Source organism: Poecilia reticulata, chromosome 21 (assembly GCF_904066995.2).
Source record: "Poecilia reticulata chromosome 21, P_reticulata-male-v2, whole genome shotgun sequence".
NCBI lineage: Eukaryota > Metazoa > Chordata > Actinopteri > Cyprinodontiformes > Poeciliidae > Poecilia > Poecilia reticulata.
Genome location: NC_088850.1, coordinates 11,213,594 through 11,236,801, shown reverse-complemented (window position 1 = coordinate 11,236,801; position 23,208 = coordinate 11,213,594). Strand labels below are relative to the sequence as shown.

Sequence of the window (23,208 nt, the reverse complement as noted above, 5' to 3'; positions counted from 1 at the left end):
GGTTCATTGCAGCGAGTGCAACTGTGATGACATATGAAAAAGCAAGCACCACAAGCTGAGTGATAATACTGTTGCTTATGAAGCATGAAGCACAGTTAAAATGCATTGATAAACGACACCCACACCAGATGTAAAAACAACAAAACAAAAGAAATGCAAAAAAGGAAATAAAATTGTGATTGCTTTTGACATGTCAAAATCAATATGGAGAGCTACCCCTGTGATGTCAGCAGCATGTGCATGTGTCAGTGGCCTACACAGTGATATATTTGCCAGTGAATTTGTTTATGTACATGGGTTAAGATATTCATTTTCAGTCGTTTTAAGTCTTATGGACAACCAGAAATGTTAACTCTGTCTTGATATGTTTGTTTTCTTATCCCAGTATTTAGATTTTTCTCATTTTTCCTTCCACGGTTTACAGCAGCACAAAAACTTAACTGTGCATCAAAATCGTCTTTGTGGCCTTGTTTTGGGAGCAGTGTCATGATATCACTCTGTTATGTACACGCTCTAAAGTGATGGGCAGAGAGTTAGTTGACATACTTTTTGAAACTCCCTTACAATAAATAAGCAAGCCAAGAAAGTTATCAGGCATTGTATTAATTGATTTTAGATTTGTAACAGAATCTCACTCCAAAAATCCTGAACTATCCCTTTAACTCTGATTGACTGGCGTGAACTTGTGCAAATGATTTCGAAAACTTTTTCAAAGAAAAACAATTGGCTTTAAAATACCAAGGGATGTCATGTCAAGGAAGAAACTGCATTAACAAACAGATGTGCACCTTCAGCTCTTGATAAATTTATCAGGTCGAAGATGATTAGCACATGTAAATCATTTCATGAAGGTTAATTGCTTTTCCGAGCATCTTGATATTTACGACACCTGTGCAAGAAGGGTGGGGGGGAAATCAATTAAAAAAGGTCAATCTCTAAAATGAAACTAAACTCTCCTTGAGCTCAAGTTCAAACCCTAATGCCGAGTTACTTAATTAGGAACATTCTTGATTTGTAAAACCACATCACTTTCCTGTAGCAAGCATTCTGACCTTCATTAGAAAACAGTCAATATCCCAGAGATTACTCATTCATAACAAACTGAAGCAGAATGCTTATTCTTTTTGTTTCAGCAAAACTTCCCACCATATTAGATAATTGTTGCAAATACTGCAGCCACAGAAAACACCACAGATATTTAAGAAACGTTTACAATTCAAATATCTCATCATTTGTCAGACCAAGAAGAATTGCCTGTAACTCAAATAATCCTTACATTGTGTTTATTAAATAGCCAAGATTCTAGATAAGCTACTCAAGTATAATGACCTAAATGAATTGTCAAATAAAGTCTTGGGAATCTCCTCTCTCAGCATTATTAACCACATAATCAATTCCACAGCTGTCTTGCACAGCGCAGCCTTTAATTAAATAAGTATTGAAACTATAAAGCATTTGAAGAAGTCAGACTTTTTTCTGAGATGTGAGTAGACAGTAAAACAGTAAAACCACCAGATGCAGGACCACACACATTTAGGCAGCATGAGTCCATGATTCAATTTGTCAGACATTCAAGCATTTTATTCCACACTTTTATATTCTGTGTTTACCTGCAACGTGTTGCTTTTTGTCTGTTTTATCTCAAAGACTATCGAGAGAGAGAGAGAGGGCGGTGGGGGGTGTCCGCAATGGATATGCATAGAACGAACACAATAGTCAACTGCTTGTGTTACACATGTACTTTTGTTTAGTAATGATATAGCAAAACATATTTCTTCTTTTTCAAGATATGTTACAAGCCAAGACATGATTTCTTGGCTAATAATTGATAAACCGCAGCTCATAATTTCCAATACCATATATAGTTTATGCAACTACCAAAGTATTGGCGGTAGGTACACCCATTCACCATTTCAAAAAACATGTGGCGTGAACATTTGATCTGATAGCGGTACATGGGAACGTGTCATTACACAGATGTTTCTCACAGAAAACAAGATTTTTTATTTGACGACCACTCGCATTGCGTTGTAGGTGTTGAGTTTAACATACATTCAAGCTCCGGAGCAATTGGTATGCTAACAATGCTTCCAAATGGTGACGCCACCTATTCAACCATTCAACATGGCGAAGTAACGATTACATTTACCATTATACCTCAAGTTTTATCAAGGTGACAATGATTTTATTTTAAAAAAAATATAACCTAATCACTGGTGTAAATAAGGTCTATGGAAATATAGGTGCATTTTTTAGGCCTTATAACACTGTTGCACAACTTAGAGTAAAGCTCATTTACTCGTTAGGGAATTTACATCAATCTGTCAAGAGAACACTTCTCTAGTTGAGCATCAAGGCTGATCTAATGAAAGGTAACAATATATAGTTATGCAACAGACTGAACACAGAGCAAGAAGCAAACGCTTGCTGTTTTATAAAGTAGTGTCAAAAACTGATGTTCATTAGTATTTCAAGTTATGGATCCAATTTCATACTGTGTGTGAGATAAAATTGAAGCCACACAAAAGGGGCACATTCTGCAGATATGTTAAAACTATGGCAGATTCTAAAAAAACAAAAAAAAAGAGAAAGAGAGAGACAGACTACTCTGGATATAAAAAAAATGGTTTCTAGTCAAGCAGCAATTTATTCTACATATGTGGATAAAAAGAGGAGTGGGACCATGTACTGTGTTGAAAAATGACTCTGTGTTCAGAAAGATTCCACACTTACCACCCCGCAGCCCCTCGGACCCCTCGCGGCATAACACATCCACTTACCTGGAAAAGAAGAGAGGCAGGAAAATCAATGACTGCACACTCAATTATTTCCCAACCAAGCAATTGCTCCCTTTGTTTCCTTGTGTGGAGACAGAACTCTACATATCCCTGGTAGCTTATTGAGAGTAGAATTTGACATGTTTATCAAAGGCATAATCAAAATGATGATAAATCCCTATTCATCTTTTTCACTAGACCTATGTCCATTTATCAAAGAATTAACAAACAGTGCCGCTTTGATTCTACCACAAACAAAGACCCTCTCAAAGAAGCCCATACACTTGAGTTTGCTGCTTCACTCAAGATGCAATACATGGAGATGAATCCCCGCTTGTCAAAAGGAGAGTGATGAAGATCCAAGGTAAACACAGGAAACAAAAAGCAGCAAACAAAGCGAGGTTATAGAAGACCTAGAGAGGAACTGGATTAATTTCCTTCAATATCTTGGTGCATGACCTGGTCACTCCATTATTGCCTTTATCTGCACACAGCTGCAAGAGCCATCAGAGGTTGGGTCCGGCACTGGTAGTGAGTGATATTTGAACAGCAATGTCTAAGAAATAAATTCATGAAAATCCATGGTTGGGTAATCAATACTGGCTTGTGCTTATTCTCAATGGGACTGTAGTAGTGTGAATAAGTACCACTCAACTGTATCCATGTTCACTCTTAGATGATAGAGATGCAATATTGCATTTTAGAAGAATCTAAAATGCTAAAACCAATTAGAAAGTACAACATTGTTTATTCCATACAAAACCAACCGTGATGATTATTCACTAAAATATAACAGCAGTAGCTTCCTGCTGATAGGTACTCAATAGGAAGTCTAACAATAGAAATGTATCTTTAAAAAAAAAAAAGAAATACAAAGAGGATATTTAAATTCCTCTTCAACTGGAGGTTTCTTTCTACACAACACATTGAAGCTTTGTCGGCATGAAAAGAGGCCATTTAATCTTGATACTTCCATGACTGTACACCAACATCCTCAACAGCTGCAAGTGACTAATAAACAACCTTGCCCCTTAGGGCTCAGCGTTCCATTAAAGAAAAAGAAAAAAAAAAGAACACTGAAAGAAAAAGCTCAGTTAGGAAGTTACATTTACACTAACAGTGGCTCTAATGCAGACAAGTGAGTGTAAACAATAATAAGCCCATTTTATTTGTGTCTGTGAGTCTGTGTGTCAGGTCCCAGCAGGCAGAAGAGTTGAACCCCAAAGCCCAGCATGTGGCCTTTGGTGGCTGACTTATCTCTGCATAGCTGATCAATAATTAACCACAGGACATGCTCTAATGAGGACGATAACGCACAGTTTGCAAGATAAAACCTAAATGTAAGGTGCTGGACTAATCTTATTCATTTAGGCCCACTTATCACCCCATTAGTGGAGTTCAGTCCATATTCTTAAATTCATCAACCACCATTCTACAGCTGGATTGTCTGCTTTCCTTTCAGTCTACCTGCATTTCTTTTGGCTGAGCACAATATATTCCATTCCTATTTTCTTCTCTCCAAGTTCTCACTTATTGATGTAACCAGGCATAATAGTTTTAAAGGCCCTCCCCTGTAGCAGTACCACATCAATACATCTCTAGATGGCATATGACACACGTGGAAAGGACCATGTCTGAGGCAATCCATCAGGGAGGGCAGGGGGGGAGGGGGGATCAAGCCCTTTCTCATCCCAGCAACTTGTCTACTTTGTCTCCTCTAATAGAGCATGTCCAGCAGATAGGTTTTAATAGGCACTATTAATCAAGAGGAGACGCAGACCGTAGTTCAACCAAAGAAGACCCTCAAGGACATCTACGTCTTTGTGTATCCAACGGTACCATCATGAGTCTGTATTCTACCATAGTCGGGGCTAGAAAGCACAGGGCATCCTTAAATGCTAAGTTGGAAGGTAAAGATACACTCAACTGATGAGACAAAAGTCCCAGAATTTTTACTTTTGTATCGTGTTTTCGACTCTTTCATATGTTGTTTTTCTACAGAGCATGCAAAGAAAAAAACTGTCACAACAGCAATTAGAAAAGGGGAAAGGCTCTCTTGGTGCAAGTATTAGCTGAATACAAAAAAGTAACTCAAGAACTATCCCCTTTCCTACTTCGAAATAAGAGTCTCAACTATAGTTACAAGATGTCTAGCTGATCAAACCAGTGTTCACATCCCATGCCCCTATTAACAGCGTAAATCTTTTGTTAAATCTTGTTTTTACCAGACAATGTCTGGGACTTTATTAGGAGCTCACTAAGAAACTCAATCACTTCACTTGGTATACAAACATTGATTTTATAGAAGGGATGACAGTGCAGCGACATATGCCCTAAGACACTAGCACAGAAATAAAAATTTAGTACACACCCATAAATATAAGCTGAAGTTCATGTTGCATGAAAGTAACATTCTTCTGACTTGCATGGAAGCCAAGGATGTCAGTTTCCTGAAGATACCTTGGGCTCCGTCAACCCCCTACCCCCCATCTGCTTCACCAATACCTTCTCAAAATGGAGTTGACTGAGGGCCAGTTGGCAACAAATCTGACTACAACTAGACTCAAGAGATGACTGGCAGGAGAGAAAAACTCAAATATTGAAGCCAGCCAAGTTTCTGCTGACATGGAATCTATTCCCCTGAAAGACAAAAAGCCTAACCTAAACATCTTTTACTCTTTGTGTAGACATATTAGTTTGTCTCTTAAAGATTTATTCACCTCCGCCTTGTTTTATTTATAGTTTATAACATCTACCAGTTGCCTTATTTTGTCTCTGAACCATGTCCTCGTCTGCGAAAGCCTTAGGCAGGAGACACGAGGACAACAATTATAGAAAAGTTGATTGTGTGCTTATGTAAGGGAATAATTGAGTTTAGTTGTAGAGATGAACCTAATAGAAGAACTGAATTTAGGTGAAATGTTGTGAGTGGAGTGCTGTCAACCAACCCACGTGTCCTTCCATGTCATACATAAACATCAGCAACAATAGGATACATCTGTCAGAGAGCCCAGTCCCCAGAGGGAATGCTTGTAAAGACAGACGGTTAGAACATCAATAATTAAAACAGATGTAATTCCCATTAGCCATGGGAGAATTCCCATAAATATTTAATGTGCTCGTTGTGTCCCAGCCCCGTCTCCTTACGCCTCCTCATATGCCCTCTCCACTCATGACTTCACTCCTTTCTCATCTCTGATCTACAGCCTACTCCTGTCACTTTTCTGCTGCTGGTTTCTCGTCCACAAGTCCACCCCACTTCATAGAGAAAGGAAGAGGTAGTGGGCTACAGACCAGACACATACTATCAAACTCATTAAAGCGGTCCCACTGGGGAGCGCGGATAAGGATGAGGAAGAAGAGAAAGGGCACGGAGAGGGGAACAAAGGCCACAATTTATGACCTGGCATCATGGGACTAGTTAGCTAGAGTGGGAGGCCTTTGTATCCTCCAACTCTTTAGCTTGACAAGGATGAATGATCAGGCCCCACTTATGCTGACAAGAGAAAAATAATACTTTTACTGGGAAATAAGAATATTAGAACCAGAAAATTATGAGCACTTTAAGTAGAAAAGCAGGAACGTCTTTTTTTTTTTTTTTGTACTGCTGCCTGATTTACAACAAAGGCATGATGTAGAAGGTGGTGGCTGAAATTGAAACACCCATCTACTGGTGTTGCCCCATCCGTCACCAGACGTTCCCCATTAATCCAGACTTTCCCCTCAACATCCCGCCTCTCCATCTATCCCCCATGCTGCTGGCATGTCTGTTCTCTGAGAGAGTCGCTTGTATATTTGTAGTGCTATCTGAGAGCCAGCTGAGTAGTGACGATCCATCCATCTTCTCGCTGACACAGAACTTAATGCGTCGGTTCTGCGCCAGCCACAGACGAGCCGCAGGCTACAGAGACTAAAGGGAAGGCGAGAGAGGTTTGTGGGGAAGACGACAAAATCTTTCTGAAATAAATTAGACTATTGCCACCAGCAAACTGCATAAATGGCTGTGACAGCTATTACAAATCTCATCAACATCCAAAGTGATTGAAAGTAATAAGCATTTTGGTTTATTATGTGGGATTTTTAACAATGCCAAATTGTTCTTTTCAGCTCCAAGAGTCAAGTTAACATTTGTCTTGCATTTAAGAGCTAACGTGAAAACTGTTAGACATATTCAGAAACTAGTAAGTGAAAAAAAAACAAGATTTGATGTTTTTCTGACCTACATAGTCAACATGAGGCTCATACAACCCATAACATTAAAAAGGTTAACTGTAAAAAATTCCGTAGTATAAGTCAGAGACTGAATATATTGAATTACACACCCTCTTTATTCCCCGACACCAACTATTTCTGAGCTCAAAATATAAACCCTGCTTAACAGGTGACAGAAACTATTACATTAGCAGTCAGCAATTTTACTGCAGTACTTCCATGGGTCAAAATCTTTAGTATATATCTGCTGAAAACTTTGTAAAGTTTAATCTCATGTGTTGTCCTTTACTTTACCAATGGGAAAGGCATCAGCCCTAGAAATCACTCAGCTGACAGCCCACTTTTTGATATGGGAACTTATTATTTTAAGCCGTTTTCATCCCACTGAAGGACTTCAATGCTAGGTGTGAATTGCCATCGTTAGTGAAGTCTAATTTTGTTTGAATCTAGAACGGTTCATGCATGAATGGTGACCTGGGAGAGCATATTCTTCTGTCACCCAACGCACAGCAGGTGCATAAACCCCTTGTGTGAGCAGAAATCTATAAAAGATAAAAAGCATTGATATGCTAAAAAACATAGAACGACGGGTAAACAAAGATAAATGCGGTCCTAATTCTGAGAAAACATTGAAACTGCCTTTTTGTTGCGTTCTAACAAACAATACAACAACAAAGACGATCTTGGAGTAATCTTCAAAGACCGACCAGTCCTGAGAAGGATTAGCACAGTGTTGGAATGGCTTTGTAATCCTTTTCCAAAATGATGAATAGAATTAGATTGGTGCATGACGTTTTGTATGCTGAGGTCTACTTCATGTTATCGGACTGATTCCTTTAAAGTGGTTTTCTCATTCTAAAGGCTGGCAGCATTCAAGGCTTGGTGTGGCTGGTGAAACTGAACTATGCTACAGAAGTTTATATCGTTCAAATATCTTAATGAATATAATTACAACAGTAAATTGCTTCCTGTGTTAATTTTCTTTCCGTTATCCGATATAAAACGTTGTTTGCTAATCTCAAACATTTTAGAGACATACCTTTCCAAAGTGCCATACAGTGACTACAGTGAATTTCTGACTCATTAGCAATATTGTCAAAAAAAATACATTACTTTAGAGTAGAAGGCAAAGCCGTTTTCAAAGATCAATTAGCCTGTAAGTATGTCTACACAGTCATACTGAAATGTGTTATTTCAGAAGCAGGATCTGTGAGCACTACTGTAATGTTCGTGTCTGGACAGTTAGCATTTAAAAGGCCAGCAGCAAGTATGTATATCAGTGCAACTTAATCCCCATCTTTATGAAAGATGTCCAGGTTTTCCAGTGTGCAAGGGTGTTACCTGCAATATGAGACACCATAGCTCCTTTCAGAGTTTTTGTGTAATCCAGACACAGTGAACACACAACGCATAAAAGAAGAAACCTTTCCTCTCCCTGTCTTGAAATATATGAGAGGATTTTCCAGTGTTATGTTAAGCTTCGGGTTTCATAACCTCATCCTACTGTAAGTGTAACCTGAGCCATCTTGAAAGTCAGCTTGTTCAGTAGCGCTGCTCTTCCGCTTTTCGCTGCCAAAACTCTACTCTGCTATTTACGGCCAAAATTTCTGCTGCTCAAGGGGAGTTGGCAACTCTATGCACCACAGAAAGTCATTCATCTTGCCTCAAAGGAGCGTGCACTACATCAATCTGTGTGTCAGCAGTCAAGCAAACCAATATGCTTCTGCTTGTTTCTGTGCATTCCACATGAAATCTCAGCATTCACTGACTTTTTGTATGGCTACACTCAAAACCGTCAAGCAACTGCATGCAAAATAAAATGCATGTACAACTACAGCTAGTAAATTCTAATGTGTGTTCCGATGAGGCCCATTTAATAGACTGAAAGTATTTTTTTGAAAATGGCAGTCTTCAGGGAGGTATTAAACTCGTCAATAACGCTAGTGTTTGGTTTTCATTTTTTTCTTTATTGATCTAATGTATTCTAATTGTAAATCCTGCGGGTTTTGACTTGAAAACACCAGTCTGTGTAATCTCTATAATGTGCTTCGATTAATGAATGGAGTTACTGAAATCAATTATGTTCACAATAACATCGTCGTATACTGAATGTTTCTGTCCATCAAAAACTAGCAAGCTCTAAGGAAGTATAACAACATACAATAAAGCAACGGTGTATTTACCATTTAAATTCAACATTTTCCATGCTCTCAGATTTTCTCTGCATGAGATCAAAGGGGCGATTCATATCCGTTTTAAAAAAATAAAAATCCTCTCCTTTATGCTCATCTACAATTTGCCCACTCTGTATCCTCACTCTGATTAGAAATCAAGTAGTATCTGCCTTTCAACTCAAACAAACACATGAATCCACGCATTTTACTCGGTAATTTAGAATGTCAAGATGTTTGGGACAGAGAAGAGCTGCAGACAAAAACACATTTTCTGTGAGAAAGGCATCAGGCTCAATATGGAGCTCCAATCTGTTTGACAAGTGTTAATGGTGAAAGACAGCCCTTCTGAACAGGATGTCATGACGGATAATGCTTTAGATGGGCTGGGAGGCAAAAAATAGTGTTATTGTGAGTAAGGGCAAAATTAGAGGATGTTTTAAAAATGAGAATGATGATGAAGAATTACCACAAGAAAAGTTAATGTGATTAAAAGAATAGTATAATCAAAACAGCAAAAAATTATTGGTCTAAGTGTGCCTGGAAAATCAAACTATTTTTTTTTTTATTTTAAATGTGCAATATAAATTTTGAATACACGCCACATTCAGATGCTACAAGTCACGTTTGCAAAGTTGAGCATGTATTTCATACTTGACACATTGCCAAGATGATTCAACCTACTAAATAATGGAGTTGTAAACAAACCAGTGTATAACCAACTACTTAATTATGTTTTATCGGTTTATTTCCTTAGGACGTACTTGTGGTAGTTAATTATTTTTGATTTCCACTGATGTGGTTTTAATGATGCTTTAGACAAGTTCACGCAAAATAAACATGCTCTCACCTGAGCAGTGATTGATCGCTGCTCAAATAAAAACAGCTCAATCTTCTGGTGGGAGGTTAGAGAGTTCAGATGTACAGTATTCTGTACAGTATCGGGACGTACTACTCATAAAATGCACCACCATCGTAAACGTAGTCCTTAACTTACATTGTCCATCTAAAAAGAAGATTTTTTTCATAAAAGCTACAATAGGTAGCTTTTATACAATATAAATTATGTTTACATATATGCAATCTACTTGAAATAATACAAGTGTCAGTCACAAAGCCAACTTTGTTGTTTTAGACAAACGGCATTTGAATAGCCTAGCGATATCAGTCATCTTCCCTGTGCTGCACTCATAAAATGTTCCTGTATTGCTTGCAAAAATATATACACAAGTGTTTAGTCTTGATGCTCAATACCATGCTGTACTATTATTGTATAGCATTTGTACCACAAGCCTGCTACCACATGTTTGTCTGTCAAAGTTTCTGACATTTCCATAAAGATTAGTAGGCAATTTGGATGTGAATTATCAGTGTTTTTTCCATCCTAAATCTGGGTTCATGTTCTGCTCCATTTTTGCAAAAGGCTGTCACAGAGAGGATACACATGACTAATCCAACAGGATTCACTCAACAACAAAAAAAACATACCTTACTGGCGCTCTCTGGTCGAATGACCCATTTTAATTGTATGAGCACTAATCTGTACCTCAGCAAAAAGTACTTCAGTTACACCTGACACTCTCCACTGCTCAGAACTAGTATTAGCTTTGTGTGGGTGTGTGAGGGCTGAAGGGCCAGCAATATTGTTTATGTGGGTGTAGAACGGGTTTTAGTCTAAGAGATACCAGTGCCCTGAGGCCTGCACAAAATTTTATTCTCTATAAAAAGCTGTGGAATTTGTTTGATTATTTAAATCAAAGATAATTACACCAGAATCTTAGGACACAAGCAGTGATTTCTTGGGCAGTACTGCAGAGCTAGAAATTGAAAATGTTTTTAGGGGCAAAAATTAATTTATAGCACATTTAATAAATCAGCAGTTCGTCATTAAAGGTGTGTTAAATGCTAAATAGTTTTAGACCGCGCAACTAAGAGACAACAAAGCAACATTTGTTGATGTAAACAAAATATTTGTAAATGGTCTGCACTAAAAAAAAAAAAGTACGCTGGGAACAGTCAAAATAAACCTGCAGGTGCTTCCAAGTTTGAAACTGTGTATTGTGAGCTGTTGCCGAATTCATAAAAAAACAAAAAGACCAATTACCATCATATTAGGAGCCTGAAAAATTGAAAATTATGAAAGCATAGAATGTAAATCAAATTCATCCTTTCCACTGGTTTTTGAAGCAGAAGGTTAATGTGACAGCGAAGCCCTTTTTTTTTTTTTTTTTGAAACACAGAGCTTCCCAGTCACATACACCAAAACAGGAAGGCAATAGTGACACACTGATGATGATACATTGTACATAACGCCAAGGTCTGGTTTTCTGTCATGGTAATCTCAGAAAAGATTGCTTCCTTGACAAAAAAAAAATTACTTTTCAACAGGAATACTTATCGGAAACATGTTTTTCCATGACTAAAACAACAACCTCTACCCGAGTCAACAGCCAGACCACAGATGTGACCAGTTATTGTTGTGAGCGTAAAGCATTTCAGTAAAGGAAATGTTGCAGAATAATTTTTCTTAATTGCCTGAGCTAAATGAAGGAGAGGCATTTTACCTATACATCGTGTCAGTAGGATTAGTTGAGGTTACAGTTTAGGGTCAAATATGTTGTGGGTAAAATAATTGCAAATGGACTTGTCCTCCAATTAACATTTGGACTGCTACACTAATGTAGCACAGCTAAACCCTCATAATTACAACAGAGTAATTATGCTTAGAAAAATTATACTTCCATAATGCCTGCATGGCTCTTTAATGCTAGGTGGGCTGACTCCAATAAACAAACTCTGCTGATCAAAACTGGAGCCAGAAATGTCATTGTCCAATTTGAATTCTGGTGGGTTTTTGTGTTTTGAAAGTGCAGTTTTCATCACAAGTGGTCACTGTCAAGAATTACAGGCAGACTGCAGGCATAATGCTTTTGAGTCATGTTGACTTGCCTCAATTACATCAACAAGGTATATTTCACAATATTTTACATAGAGGGGATATTCACACCAAAGGTCATCAAGGGCTTCACTGACATGACCTCTAATTAAACCTAATGTCACTGTTGCCAGGCAAAGCGGACTGTCAACATGATGGCCACACTGTGCATTCCTCAAGGCAGAATACAGTAGCGAATCAGCATTTCTCTAGTTAAGTAGGGCAAACAAGCCCTTTGCCCTCTTTTGCACATAGAAATCTCACAGCCTGTACACAACGTTGCCTCAGGTTGGAACTGACATTTGGCACCTCCCATTTATCTTCTGAAAGGTCATGTAATGTAGCAGGTTCAGTAATGAGTCATCCACAAAATGGATCACAGTTAACACCAATACCAGAAAGGTCAAGTGCCAGGGCATGTTGACCCTCTGCTTTCTGTTGTCAGTCACCTATCAATGAAGCAAGCGCTTTTGAAGGAAAATGTGCAGCCTTCTGGTGACATATTTCAAGTTGTACACCATCAAATAGTGCAACTGCGCATTTTTGTATTCCTGGACCTGAGGAGAGGATTATAGCTCCACGTGTGAGAAGCTGCAAGGCTTCGTGCAACGTAGTTCAGTGAAACATATGCAAGAGTTGTTTTTAAATTACCCTGCCACTGCTGTGTTGTAATTAATTAGTTTACAACACTGGCAGGGCCTTTATTCTTTTTACTCATTCGCCACAACTGTTGGACAGCATTTCCCAACCCCATGAAGAACCATGATGAATGCCACATTAAGTTGACCAAGTTGTGAAGTACGAGGAAAAAAAAAAAGAATTTGTAGAAACTGAAATGATTAACAAAAAGTGTGTTCGTCACCCATTATATTGATCGTCACAATAAAATAGAGACTATTTTGACTGCTGGATCCTTTTTGTCTGTGTTGCAGGACCTAAGGACACTAGACTCAGCAGATTTAAAACAATTCTGATTAAACTATATGCTGATAGTTTAAGTTTATGGAGCAAGGGAACAAGTTTTCTGTAAAATTTGTCCAGATGCACGTTTAACTGGAGCCTGTGTTTTGGCGTGAGATATCAATGAGACATATCAAAAGATAGAGTACATTTTCTAACAACAGGTGAGCAAACAGCCTGTGTAAACAACAAAAAAAAGAAAGTAAAAAAATATATATGTTTATTGAAAACTCTACCTGCATCTCTTAATTCAGATAAATGTGCCGGAACAGGAAATCTCTTGTGGAAAACAAAACTTTTCTGTCAGAACGAAGACATTTTAAAGTAAAAATAGCAGCTCATCACTTAGCGTATGTCAATCTCTTTGACATAAAATACATTTTTACACATCTCAGGTTACATCAGTGTGAGGAATTTAATTTTTTTTTTCTTGTCCAAGCACACCAGCAAGCAAAATACTCTCCTGATTTCCTGCTTAGCTACTGTTGAGCCAACATCTGCTCTGCTTCATGTCCTGCATCTGAGATAAGCGATAAAGAGCAGACAAAAACAGCGCTTCCACAACATGCTGATAAGCCCTGTTACAAGCCCGATGGTCCGCCGGCACATCTCTGTCCACACCAGACTTCTGTAGCAGATAAAACCTAACATCCTTACAAGACCTTAGTAAGACGGATATGGAAGCATGATAATGGAAGGACTAAGTTTAGCACCAAGCAGAGAAAAAAAAAAAAAGACATGTCACAAATTTCAACTAATAAGGGGGCAAATACTAATCCAGCAACAAACAGTCATGAAAATGAGCTTGTGTGAGTTTTATCACTGTGGTTATCATTGCTGAATAAATGCGCAAGAGCTCTGTATAAAGCAGAAAAGAGTAAAGAAATCTGCCTCAGATAGTGGCATTCATGCTGGAGTTCCTTTGGGAATTTCTCCCTGGAACATCTGTAGATGTTTTTGCAACAGACAAACATCTGAGGAACTTCTCACACCAAAGTCAAGTCATTTCTATTTGAACCTTTAAGTCATTCCTCTGAGATCAAATACGTCTCCAAGCTACACATAATCCACAGCTGCAAAGGTAGAAACAGAAAGAAATTCTCCATAGAAGCATCATTTTGCACAGGATTTTATGCTGTATAAAATGAATGCCAATTTGATGTGACAATAATGTTCTTCAGATTTTGTTTAACAAATGCAGTAAATTATTTATTATCTCCCTTTTAATGGCCTGTTTATATTTCTTTTTATCACACTGGTGTGATTAAAACAGATCTAACAAGAATTGTTGCCAAGATTCAAAAGCCCATAATCCATATTCCAGCAGCAGCAGCTGGGAAACTAATATACAGGGCCATAAATGAGTGAATCTCATTGGATGACGGAAATTAGCTCATTGAGATTTAGCAGCAGGCAGTCAGTCAGTTCAGGTGTGCTTCTGCATCTTACACATGCATGACCATGAGACTGAATGAATGAAAACTGTAAAATGTACATGTTAGCAGTGTGAGACGTGAAATGCCTTGTAAGGTACACAGCATATGTTGTTTGGGACAACTTGGGGAAAAAAAATAATACCTGGCCTTGGTATGGCATTGACTAATTGGAATTCTATTCAAATCTAGCATGAATAATGACAGGACTCCTTGACAAATACCATTTCTCTGCCAGTTTTATACAATTTACCGGTACAGATATTTGGTTGGCTACGCATGATAATGTGCCAAAAGTAAACACTCAGCCTTGTACAATTTGTTTTTTTGTACTTGGTCAGATTTTCTGCCTTCTTATTGGGTTTGTGGTTAGTTTAAATATGCCTTAGTTCTAAAAGAGTAACCTTCCAGATTTAATTGCTGATTTAATCTATTGTTTTTAGATAAGGCTACAGGAAGTGTTTAGCCCTCGAACTTTTCCACATTAAAAACAAATACTGTGTGTTTAATAGGATTTTTTTCTTTGCACAAATTAGTAGATAATTGTGAAGTGAACAGGAACAAGCTTTGTTTTAAAAACATTTTTATAGATAAAAATCTGAAAAAATGTATCATGCATATGTATTTAAGTCCCCGAAGGCAACAACTTGTAGAACGAGCTTTATCTGTCATTGTTACGGAAGTCTTTTTGGACATGTCCCCATATGCAAAATGTGATACACCTCCATAAAATGAATCTCTATAAAATCCCCCCACAAATTTGCTCTTGTGACAAGATGGGGAATTTTTTTTTTTTTAAGGCGTAATATTCCAATCTCTGAGATTTAATCTGAGAACCTTTCATAGCTCTACTATCATCTCTAAAGTACCTAAGACAAATATAACAAGAATAACTAATAGTTAGGAACCACAGAAACAAATAGACTGGTGGTGGACCCCCCCTGCAACAGTCTGGAAGGACCCCTCAACTCCCACAGCCACCATCATGCTCCACGTCTCCCTCTGTGCCTCTGCATCTGTTGCAGTCTGCGAGGCAGATGTTCCTATGTTGAGAGTCAGCAGGCAGATACAACCCACTCCCACCTTCCACCCCCTCCAGCAATTACCTCTCTATCTACCCGACAGCAACAACACCCGGCCCCCACCTAATCCGAGGTCCAACACCTCTCTCTGCAGCAGTCCTTTGTGCAATTTTCATTGACCCTCATCTCTACGCAATTAGGATGGATAACAAGAGGGAGTTTCTGTAGAGGTGGTGGTGGTGATGGCAGGGCCAAGACCTTTTGCTTGAATGATGAAAAAAATAATGTGTGCAAGTTTATCATAAGGACTGAAGGCTGGTTGTGTCCTGTTACACCCGCTTAAAGAGCATCTATTTTAATTGTAAGTCTGCATGCTGAATAATATAAATACACATTCTGCTACCTCTGATGTAATTTCTTTTGCACTGGACAGTCTGCAGCCAAGCAACGAACAACATATGCTTTTTTTTTTTTTTTCTCTTCGGGTTTTGGTGGCAGGCGTCTGGCTCAGGGCCATATCTGACTGCTGTTGAGGAGAATAATGATGAATATCAGAGCTGCCATTAATCTTGAGCAGGTATACGTAAGCCAGGCTGTGTATTTGTGTGCGTCTGTGAACAGTGTCATGCAACATTTCCCCTGAAGCCAGGTGGTGACTAGACAGAACAAGGTCAAGAAGAAAGGTCAGAGAGCAGGCCCCGCCTCCCCCTTCTTCACGGAGAACACAGGGGAAATGGCACATGAATAAACTATTAGTTAAATCGTCTGAAAGGGGCAATTCCATCTAAAGGTATTTCCAAATTCACACACATCGATGTCCATTTGTTGAATTTATTTTTAAAAGGTAGCTGTGTAGATTTTGAGCTGCAGTATGTCGAATTCCTTCCAAAAGAAGAGAAAAAGAACAAAAAAAGGACCGCACAATATACTGCAACGATATAATCTTTGTAATCTTTGTAATGTGGGATATTCATATCGCGCAGGACTGTTTGGAGTGAAATAACTGGAGTGAAAATAGGCATACGCCACTGCAAGATTTTCTAATGTACAGTCCTACACAGAAACATCACAAATTTAACAAATGGAAATGACAAATGCAGTCTAGAAGGCTCTGAACGATGTCCACTTGTGACTTGCATATTTCACAACCAGCAAGCTTCAAAAATCTATTTCCAATTAATTAGATCTTGGCATCGGCTGGATCCAACTGGTGCTAAAAGACATAAAATATAATGTGTCCATATAGGGTGTGAAGCAGTATAGCAGATTGAAAAATCTGGCCCACGTTGATTCTGTAAAACATTTAAATGAAAATGTGATAACATGCTGGGTTAAAGTTAGTTATTTTGCATCGATCACACGAGAAGAAAAAGAGAACAGCTCGGCAAAGCCAAATATATGCCGCTCTATTGATGCTAAATTCACAGCTGGGCATGTCATGTATCGAGTGTCATTGTGGAAAGCCTCCATTTCTGCCTCTGTTTGGTGCAAACCTGCGGGCATATGTCAGACTGTACTCCCACACAGAAAACACTTCGCACAAACACATGGATACACACAAGCACAGTCTAGTGCTTAAATATTAACACAAAATGAGCTGCTTTGGTTTTCGGTTGTTGATTTCCAGGGTAATTAGGTTTCCTCATAAGCCACTCTTTCTGGCTTACGTTTCAAAAGATTCAAAGATTTTCTTTGTTAACACCCCAACCTCTGCCATAAGCCCCGCAGCAAGGATGTACAATTCCAAAATGAACTCTACATCACCTCCAACGCAGCCAAAGGAAATGAGGCAGCGCTAAAGGGAGGACGAGGAAAGTATGCCAACTGCGAACTCAGCCAATCATGTGTAGGATGTCAGTGGAGAAGGATATCTTGTGGGATTGGAGAAAGAGCCAGTGGGGGGACTGATAACCCTGTTTGAGAAATCCTGTAAGCTACCAAGATGCCAAGAATACTCTATATGTGCTTGAGCCTTGGTGATATACTACATTCTTTAGTAGGTGACTGCAGTTTCTTGTGGGTGGAATTTGTCTTCAGACAAAAAGACAGTTTTTAGCCTTTCCATAGTTTAAAACCATAAACTCTTCTGAGTCTGTTCAAATGTAGTTTTAATCTACATTTGAACTGCTGTTGAGGAGAATAAGGATGAATATTGGAGCTGTCATTAACCTTGAGTAGCTCAAGATTAATGGCTGCTTAATCCTAATCTTATATCTGATAGTCTTCAGATATAAGATAAATGAGTTATTGTTTTAAAAACTCACAGAATAGACAGACGAACTTGCAGAAAAGATTTCAGCTTTCAAGTAAAGTAGTCCGCTTGCTGTTTAAAATTTCTAATCCATTTGTTTTACCCTCAACTCAATAAAAACAAAAATGCAACATTTAAGTGCCACAAACACACTGTCCTTAGCCATCCCATAATGTGTAAAAATGTTCTTTAATTATGGGAAACCAGTGATCGTCTGATAATTAAATGTTATCTAAAAAACTGCTATTCTGAGACAGGCTTGATTGACCCACCCACCAGGTCATGTTTGCATGTTAGCAGTTAACAATAGTCACCCTCATTGTTGCCAACTCTACTATATTTAGCAACATTTCAGACAAAAAAAAATTGATATCGACCAAAATCTGAATAGGGAGGTCAGGCTTTTTAAAGATCGGCAATCGGCAAGAAAACTGCAGTCGGTGCACCGTTATTTGAAATATATTCATTTTTGCTGCTGTACATATTTTACTTGCTTACAGGACAGGAAAGTTCATTTACCGACTTATTTGACAAAAGACCCTTCTTCAACATGTACCTGGATCCCTTAAATGGGTTCATTTTGTACTTGTGTTACTCTGAAGAGCAGAATCGTAACGAGACATAATATTGTGCGCTATACATAGTAGAAACTTTACTCACAAAATTTAGTGAGTATTTAACCTGTATTCTTGTTTAGATTTATGCACCAAAGAATAAAGTAAAATGAAAAAACTAAAAAATACAAATGCTCTTGGAGGTCACACAAAAAAAATCATAAGCTCGATGTGTAAACTTGTCTACAGTGAAACGATTATTATTTTTTTTAACAAATGGAACTGTGACAAACAAAATAAGGACCAATGTTTATCTTAACACTGTGCTTAGTAAGAAAGATCAAATGATAAAAAAAAATTATTGGTTTAAGAAGTGCAGCGTTTTTTTCAGTATAAACACATGCTAATACACTTTGTTTATGTAAGAAACAAAATGTTATTGGCTTCCTGGCCAAACCTCACCATGGGTGCCAATAAATGAGGACTGTGCTAAATTTTCTAATAAAACGGAGACTTGTGCTTTTTGTTACTGCTGACTACCGATGAGAAAAAATTACAGCTCTGTGCCCCAGCCCCATCCAATTCAATGTGCTTTGCATGCTAACTCACCTGACACCCAACCAGAATACACAATCTGTTCAAACAGCAAGGAAGAATCATTTGTTCTGCTTAATGCAAAGAAGAACCCAGGGAGGGAAGCTGGTGAGGGAATGAGACAGAAGTGGAGCTTATGACTATTTTGGAATTCGAATGCAAGTTTAAACCTTTTTCTCATTCCCATTTAGGTTTTAATTTCCATCTGAATGAAACAAACTTTGTCCATAGCCCTTCCTGTGAACAACTTTGGTGATATTTGTCTTTATCGAGGTGCACCTGGTACTTCCACTTCATATTTCTTCTCCTCACGCACGAAGTCAAACAAGCAACTTGATAAAGTGTATTTCGTGCATGCATGTTGAGCTAGTTTCTTGCTAAAAAATAAAAAATAAAATAAAATGTAATAGGCTCTGACTGAAACTTGAAATGATTTCGTTTTCAGCCGTTTTCATTGACAGGACAGAAAAGTCCTCTGTCTCCTGCTGCATGTTGTTGTGATTGAAAGCAACACCTTTGTGGAACCGAGACAACACATCTTCTAACCAAATAACAAACCTATTCATAAGATTTGGCGGCTTCAGAGGCGATTTCTCCGAGACCATTTTGTCACCTTTTGAGTAAGTGTTTCCCTGTTGCCACGTGCCCGTCTGCATCCCAGAGAGTGCGACCTCTGGAACGAGCTGGGAAAACAAGACGCTGCACTAAAGGAGGCGGCAGAGAGAAACTGTAATAAAGTTTGTCAGGATGTGTGAGGTCGAACCGATAAGTGTGAGGAAATTGTCTCGCACTAAAAGACCGTGCTGCAAAGTGAAGGGAGAAGGAAGCAGAGGGGAAGCAAATGTGGAACAGTTTGAGCCATACATCTATAAATAATCAAGTATGTATTTATATATATTATGTATGTTTCAGCTGTTAGAAATCTGCCTGTTAAATTTAAATCTCGAGAAAAAAAAAAACATGTTTGTTCTTTAAATACACTATGTAATAATCTCATGTATTTAGATAATTACATCTTTACTTTGAGCCATTCTACTTGTATTAGAATAGCAAAACTGAAATTGAGAATGACTCATCTACAGCCAGGCACCAGTTCTTGTAGAAATAATTTACACTAAAAGGCAACAATTTGGTGAGTTTTACACTGTAAAGGCAGAGAATCAAACAATCAACTGACCTGCAATCTCCCTTATGAACTCCATTTTCTGTTGAAATGTATATGCATGCGTTTGGTCATGTGCCATCCACATTTCTAAGCAGCACTTGAAGGGCAGATTGTATGAGCTCCTGGAGCCATAAATACATCACTAAGTCCGACGAAATTGATTTTATGACTTGGAAACTCAGAGGACACGGAGTAGCTCTAAGTTTCAGTATATATAAAAAAAATAATAATTAACTATAGTACATTCAAAAACTAAGTTTGGGGTGTTTATGCCTAAATGAACCTGGGATCAGAGTTAAGCATCTTAAGAAACAAAAGTAAAATCTTGACACCATCCTAGACTTAACAGTAAAAGATTAAAAGACTAAAACCAGAGAAAGTCATATGAAGTGGTCTTGAGAAGGACTGTTACTTTAGAACCAAAACATAAACTAAACAAAAATAACTACATACATGTAAATCCTTAGGAATTCAACATTTTTACTAAACATTACTTCGACACAAAAATTAAAATTCAGCAAAGAAATTTTGCTTATGGCTAGAATGGGCCTATTTTCATCTTGATTGGCAGTGAACAGTGAGAAAATGAAAGTCTCCGTTTTTAACCAATTAATGCTTTATGTTCCCATCAGGCTGAGTGAACCAAACGCTCTTCTGGATGGAAAAGAGTCTTGAGGCAGAGAGACTCAAAGAAACATATTTTCAACATCAGATAACTTTTAAAGATACATCATTTAGGCTGCAAGAGTGGGAGAAAGAACAAGGATTTGAGCTGGTAACGGGAGGACTGAATTTTCACGGTAAAGCTGATTTATTTTTATTCTTCCGTTACATCATTTACCATCTGGAAATGTTGAAAGCCTTATGGAAACCTCAGCGTTAAGGTAAGGAACTACATTCTCCGGTGAATATATGCGCACTCTTTTGTTATCTTTTACCAACGGTGTTTTTCCACGACTGCTGTTCTTATATCTTCTTGTATCACAATGCTTTCAAGAAAAATCCTAATTAGATAAGTCAGTTTCAACCGGTCAAAAGAAACTGGACACCAAATTCGGATTGGCGCCTTTCTAAAATTAAACGCATCTCCATGTCACACCATTTCTCAGCAGTTGAAATACTTACAAACATACACTTCAAGGCCAGCGCCGCAGAAAGCCCCTACACATATGCTGCAGAGCACCTGATCGATCAGCACCACTGTGTTAGCATTGCAGATGGCCATCATTTGAAGGGTATCATGTGAGAATCAATCGCAGGCAGCAGCATTTGAGCTCTGCAGATTCCACGGGGATAAGTTTGCTCAAATCTGACGAGCTGGGATTTGGCACTCCAGAGCTTTGCTTGTCACAATATTGATTTAGAAATAATTACCCAGACTGCTTAGTGATTCTGCGAATGTTCGCCAGTATCCCGCTCCACAACCCCAAGCCTCTTTACCCCGAGTGTCACCGCTGGTAAACCAGCCATTATTACTCCCTCTGATTAGATGTACCCAACATAATCTGCAAGACAGCCGTCTGTTTTGAAATACAGCTGTAGCCGTCTGCTCTTCCTGCAGAGAGGTCTAACAGAGTAAGTAAGTAATTACCATCAAAGCCAGTGCTTATGATTGACAGCTAAACTGTTGATTGAATAACTGCAGATATGAATCATTCAGATGCACCATGAAAACTGCTAACAGTGGTGAGCCTTTGCAAAGGTGCGGGGATTTATTTTTTAAAGTTCAAATTTAAACAAAACCCACTAATGCTAACATTTCAAACGACATCAGTCTGTTTCAGAATTCCGACAGAAGAGTTAAGAGATGGGCCACATCACAGTTAAGGCTGTGTCCATTAAAAACATGGGAAACAAATCACGAACCACACCAAGTCAAACGTGTCACAGCGCATTTTGTTGGCACATCTGCTCCACTGAGACAGCTTGATAAAGTGTCCATGCAACACCATGCAGCATAACTGCTCAGCAGGGATAAAAGTGAAGGAGACACGCTGGCTTTAAGTGCTCTAATCGCTCTGAATCACATAACCCATTGCTACGGCCCTGCTCTAATAGACTAATTATGAATCTGTGCAGTACATACAGGAAGGCAGCAGCTGAGCAAATTCTCCCTGTTGCAGCCTAGCAATCCATTTCTCACGCTTTCTGCTGTATCTGAATTAGAGACGGAGCAGTCTGCAGCTTCCTTTCAAATGTCTCGACAACAGAACCGAAGCACAAGTAAAGAGGAATTTGTGATTTGTTTCTAGCAGCCTGGCAATTTTTTTCCCTACAGCTTTTAACAGAAAGCATGTGCTACACTTAATTGGACAGATGGAATGAAGAAACGCATGGAAGGGTTGCTGTTTTTTCACACCATGTCTGAATTTACTCTGAAGGATTATCATTCAAGATAATGCATCGACTCATTTAAATCGATATGTAAACACACTTTTTTATCAAATCCTCACAACGTTAAAATAAGATGCTAAATGTGAATTGTTTAAGCTACCAGGTCGATGCATAAGAACGTTGACCAGTTGATGATTAACCAATTGGTGATTTTATCATTAAAGGCCAAATGGTGCAGTTTTGATTATTTTTAACAACATAAACACTCTGAAACTATAAACCAGAATCTATTTTTAACTCTGGTTAAGTTTTTTGTCTAACAAAACAAAACCGAGACAAACAAAAACTGAAGAATATAACTTTTTTAATTCACCATGTTTTAAAAAAATAACCTTACTAATGATGAATTTAGAGTTAGAGAGTAGTGATTTTGTTCTCCTAAAGTAAAATTTTAATGTTTGCATAGCAATTGTGATTTTCCTGTGTCCTTAAGCAATTCTAGAATGTTTAAATCATTCTGTGTTTTTGATACACCTTTAAAAATCCTTCAAAACAAAATAAAACGCACGTCTATTTTTCTGGTATGCAACACAAATCCAGCGGCTCAGAATTGCTCCAGGTGCCTAACTCAGCATATAACACACATCTAATATTTTACCAGCCTACAAATGTTTTAGTAGCGACAGTTAGCTTGACATGCAGCAACACTGGTCTCCGCTGAGTTGGCGTTATATGCACTATTTTACTTGGTGTCACAATTGCAATGCTGCTGTCGTCTAAATTTAGCAAAAGGTCTCATT

The 23,208-nt window shown here is 38.3% G+C and overlaps 1 protein-coding gene across 6 annotated transcripts in view; it reads right to left on the bottom strand.

Moving 5' to 3' along the window:
• The window catches only part of sash1a (SAM and SH3 domain containing 1a), a 192,658-nt gene that overhangs the window by 143,114 nt on the left and 26,336 nt on the right, over positions 1–23,208 (bottom strand). Inside the window, exon 1 of one of the 6 annotated variants that reach the window (XM_081602521.1) lies at positions 2,734–2,787. The exons of the other annotated variants lie outside the window; for them this stretch is intronic. Within the exon in view, the coding sequence (XP_081458647.1) occupies positions 2,734–2,772 (39 nt within the window). The 5' untranslated portion in view covers positions 2,773–2,787. Of the gene's footprint in view, positions 1–2,733; positions 2,788–23,208 lie in introns of those variants that run through there. 6 annotated transcript variants of the gene reach the window in all.